Source organism: Ailuropoda melanoleuca, unplaced genomic scaffold, assembly GCF_002007445.2.
Source record: "Ailuropoda melanoleuca isolate Jingjing unplaced genomic scaffold, ASM200744v2 unplaced-scaffold6527, whole genome shotgun sequence".
Taxonomy (NCBI): Eukaryota; Metazoa; Chordata; class Mammalia; order Carnivora; family Ursidae; genus Ailuropoda; species Ailuropoda melanoleuca.
Window position 1 is genome coordinate 1 of NW_023239692.1, and position 1967 is coordinate 1967.

The 1967-nt window shown below is 44.8% G+C and overlaps 1 gene segment (V, D, J or C); it reads right to left on the reverse strand.

The window, feature by feature from the left end:
• Window positions 1-611: 611 nt before the first annotated feature.
• Window positions 612-1197, reverse strand: LOC117800166. The segment is given in 2 exon segments: window positions 612-938; window positions 1122-1197. Coding segments are annotated over 2 exon segments (360 nt in total).
• Between the last annotated feature and the right edge of the window lie 770 nt (window positions 1198-1967).

A 1967-nucleotide genomic window follows, 5' to 3' on the forward strand; every position in this document is an offset into this window, starting at 1 on the left:
TGGGGTAGGAGCCCCAAGATAATTTAACAAGGATAGGGGAAGAATAAACAACTTCCCTTTGTAACTATTTTTACTTTAAAAATTAGGAAAGAAACTGAGCTTCACTAGTAGTTTATATACTGATCGACACTGACATCCCCACTGGGTCTGTATGTTAGATTACAAGCAAGATATCCCGACAGAAGGATTGAGGTTCCACACTCCCGGCTGTTGGCAGAATTACTCACTCATTTATTCCTTTTTAGCATCATATGATATTATCCAATGCCAACTAAACTATTCTTTACAAGATGGACATGTGTCCTGAAAGTACTCCTGCAAAGAGGCTGAAGATGGCAGATGCCATTTAAAAGCAAAAATAATCTAGTAGTCAGATCTCAAGAGAAATTCATCAAGAGTATTTCAATGATCACAAACACTATTTGAAATGCAGATTTGCAGCATGCCTATTGATTCACTCCTTAGAAGTATATTTTCCTAGGTACGTTTGCTCATGTACAGTGTGTCTGCTCTCAAAATGTTTTCTGATCGGGCCGAATGGAAATGCTTGGGGAACGCTGCATTAGGGAGGAGAGCAGCTATTGCTCATCTCTTTTCCACCTCCTGCAAAGGCTGTGACCCTCCCTGTTTCTGTGCAGCTCTTCATAGGCTCCATGCCTCTGTGCCCCTCAGAGCACAGTAATAAATGGCAGCATCCGCCACCTGCACTTGGAGGACGAGCAGCGAGGACGAGAATCGCTCATACGTCATGTTGTAGCGTCTCTGCTGAGAAGGCCCTGAGCCCTTAATCAGGAGTCTTGGAGCCCTTCCTGAAATGTGAAGGTACCAGAAGAAGCCGTAAGCTTGGGATATAGAGTGATTGCAGGAGATTTCCACCACAGAGTCCTCTGAAGCAGCCACAGCCGATGGCTGAAACACTTGGTCCTTGCCCCTTGCAACTGCAGGGAACAAAAAAAGAAGGCTGTGACTTTTATGCTACTCTTGGGCTGTCAGGTTGCCCTTTAGGTGAGGGGCGTATTAATAAATCTGGCTTTTCTGTTTAAAAAAAAAAAAAGCGAGCCCAATTTTTAAAACAGTGGCACAGTTTTTCCCAAGACCAGACAGTGAAGGACCCTACTCACCCTTCCAAGGAGAGCTGAGGAGGAGCCCCAGCCACACTGCTTCCAGAGTGTTCTGCAAAGCCATGGCCAGAGTGCAGCTGCTCTCAGGCCTCAGCTGTAAGTGCGGTGCTTCCCAGGAAGCTGGTTTTAAGGGTGCCTGTTTTGCATTCTCTTCTTTGTGTCAGTGACATCATCAGCCACAATCTGTGAAGCTGCTTCCTCGTGGCTTCAACTGTGCTCTGTTCTGAAAAGGTGGTTTTCTGGTTTTTTTGGTTTTTTTAGATTTTATTTATTTATTTGACAGAGAGAGAGAGCACAAGCAGGGGGAGTGGCAGGCAGAGGGAGAGGGAGAAGCAGGATCCCCGCTGAGCAGGAAGCCAGAGGCAGGACTCCACCCAGGACTCTGGGATCCTGACCTGAGCCCAAGGCAGCCACTTAATGGACTGAGCCACCCAGGCACCCCTGTTCTGAGAAGATGGTCTTAAAGGCAGTCTAACGTTTCAGAGGTCACCACAGTTCGGCAAGTTCATTCTAGAAGCTTGCTTTCCTTCTCTTGGAGTGTCAGAAGGAGTCCCACGATCGATGAAAGACGGCTTCATCATTCAAATTAAAGTGATGTATTCACACAAGTATGCTGAACCTATCACATGGGATACGATGGCATGCTAATGTGTTAAAAATAATGATCATGAAATCTTAGTAATTGTGATGGATGAGAGATGAATTTTTTAAGGCACAAAAATTCCTATGCAAACATAGTCATTAAAATTTGTTACGTACTCCTGCATCCAAGATAGTTTCTGGAACAAGTATGGAAAGAAACTCTCGGTTATACATTTTTGTAACCAAAAGAAATTGGGTCAAGGA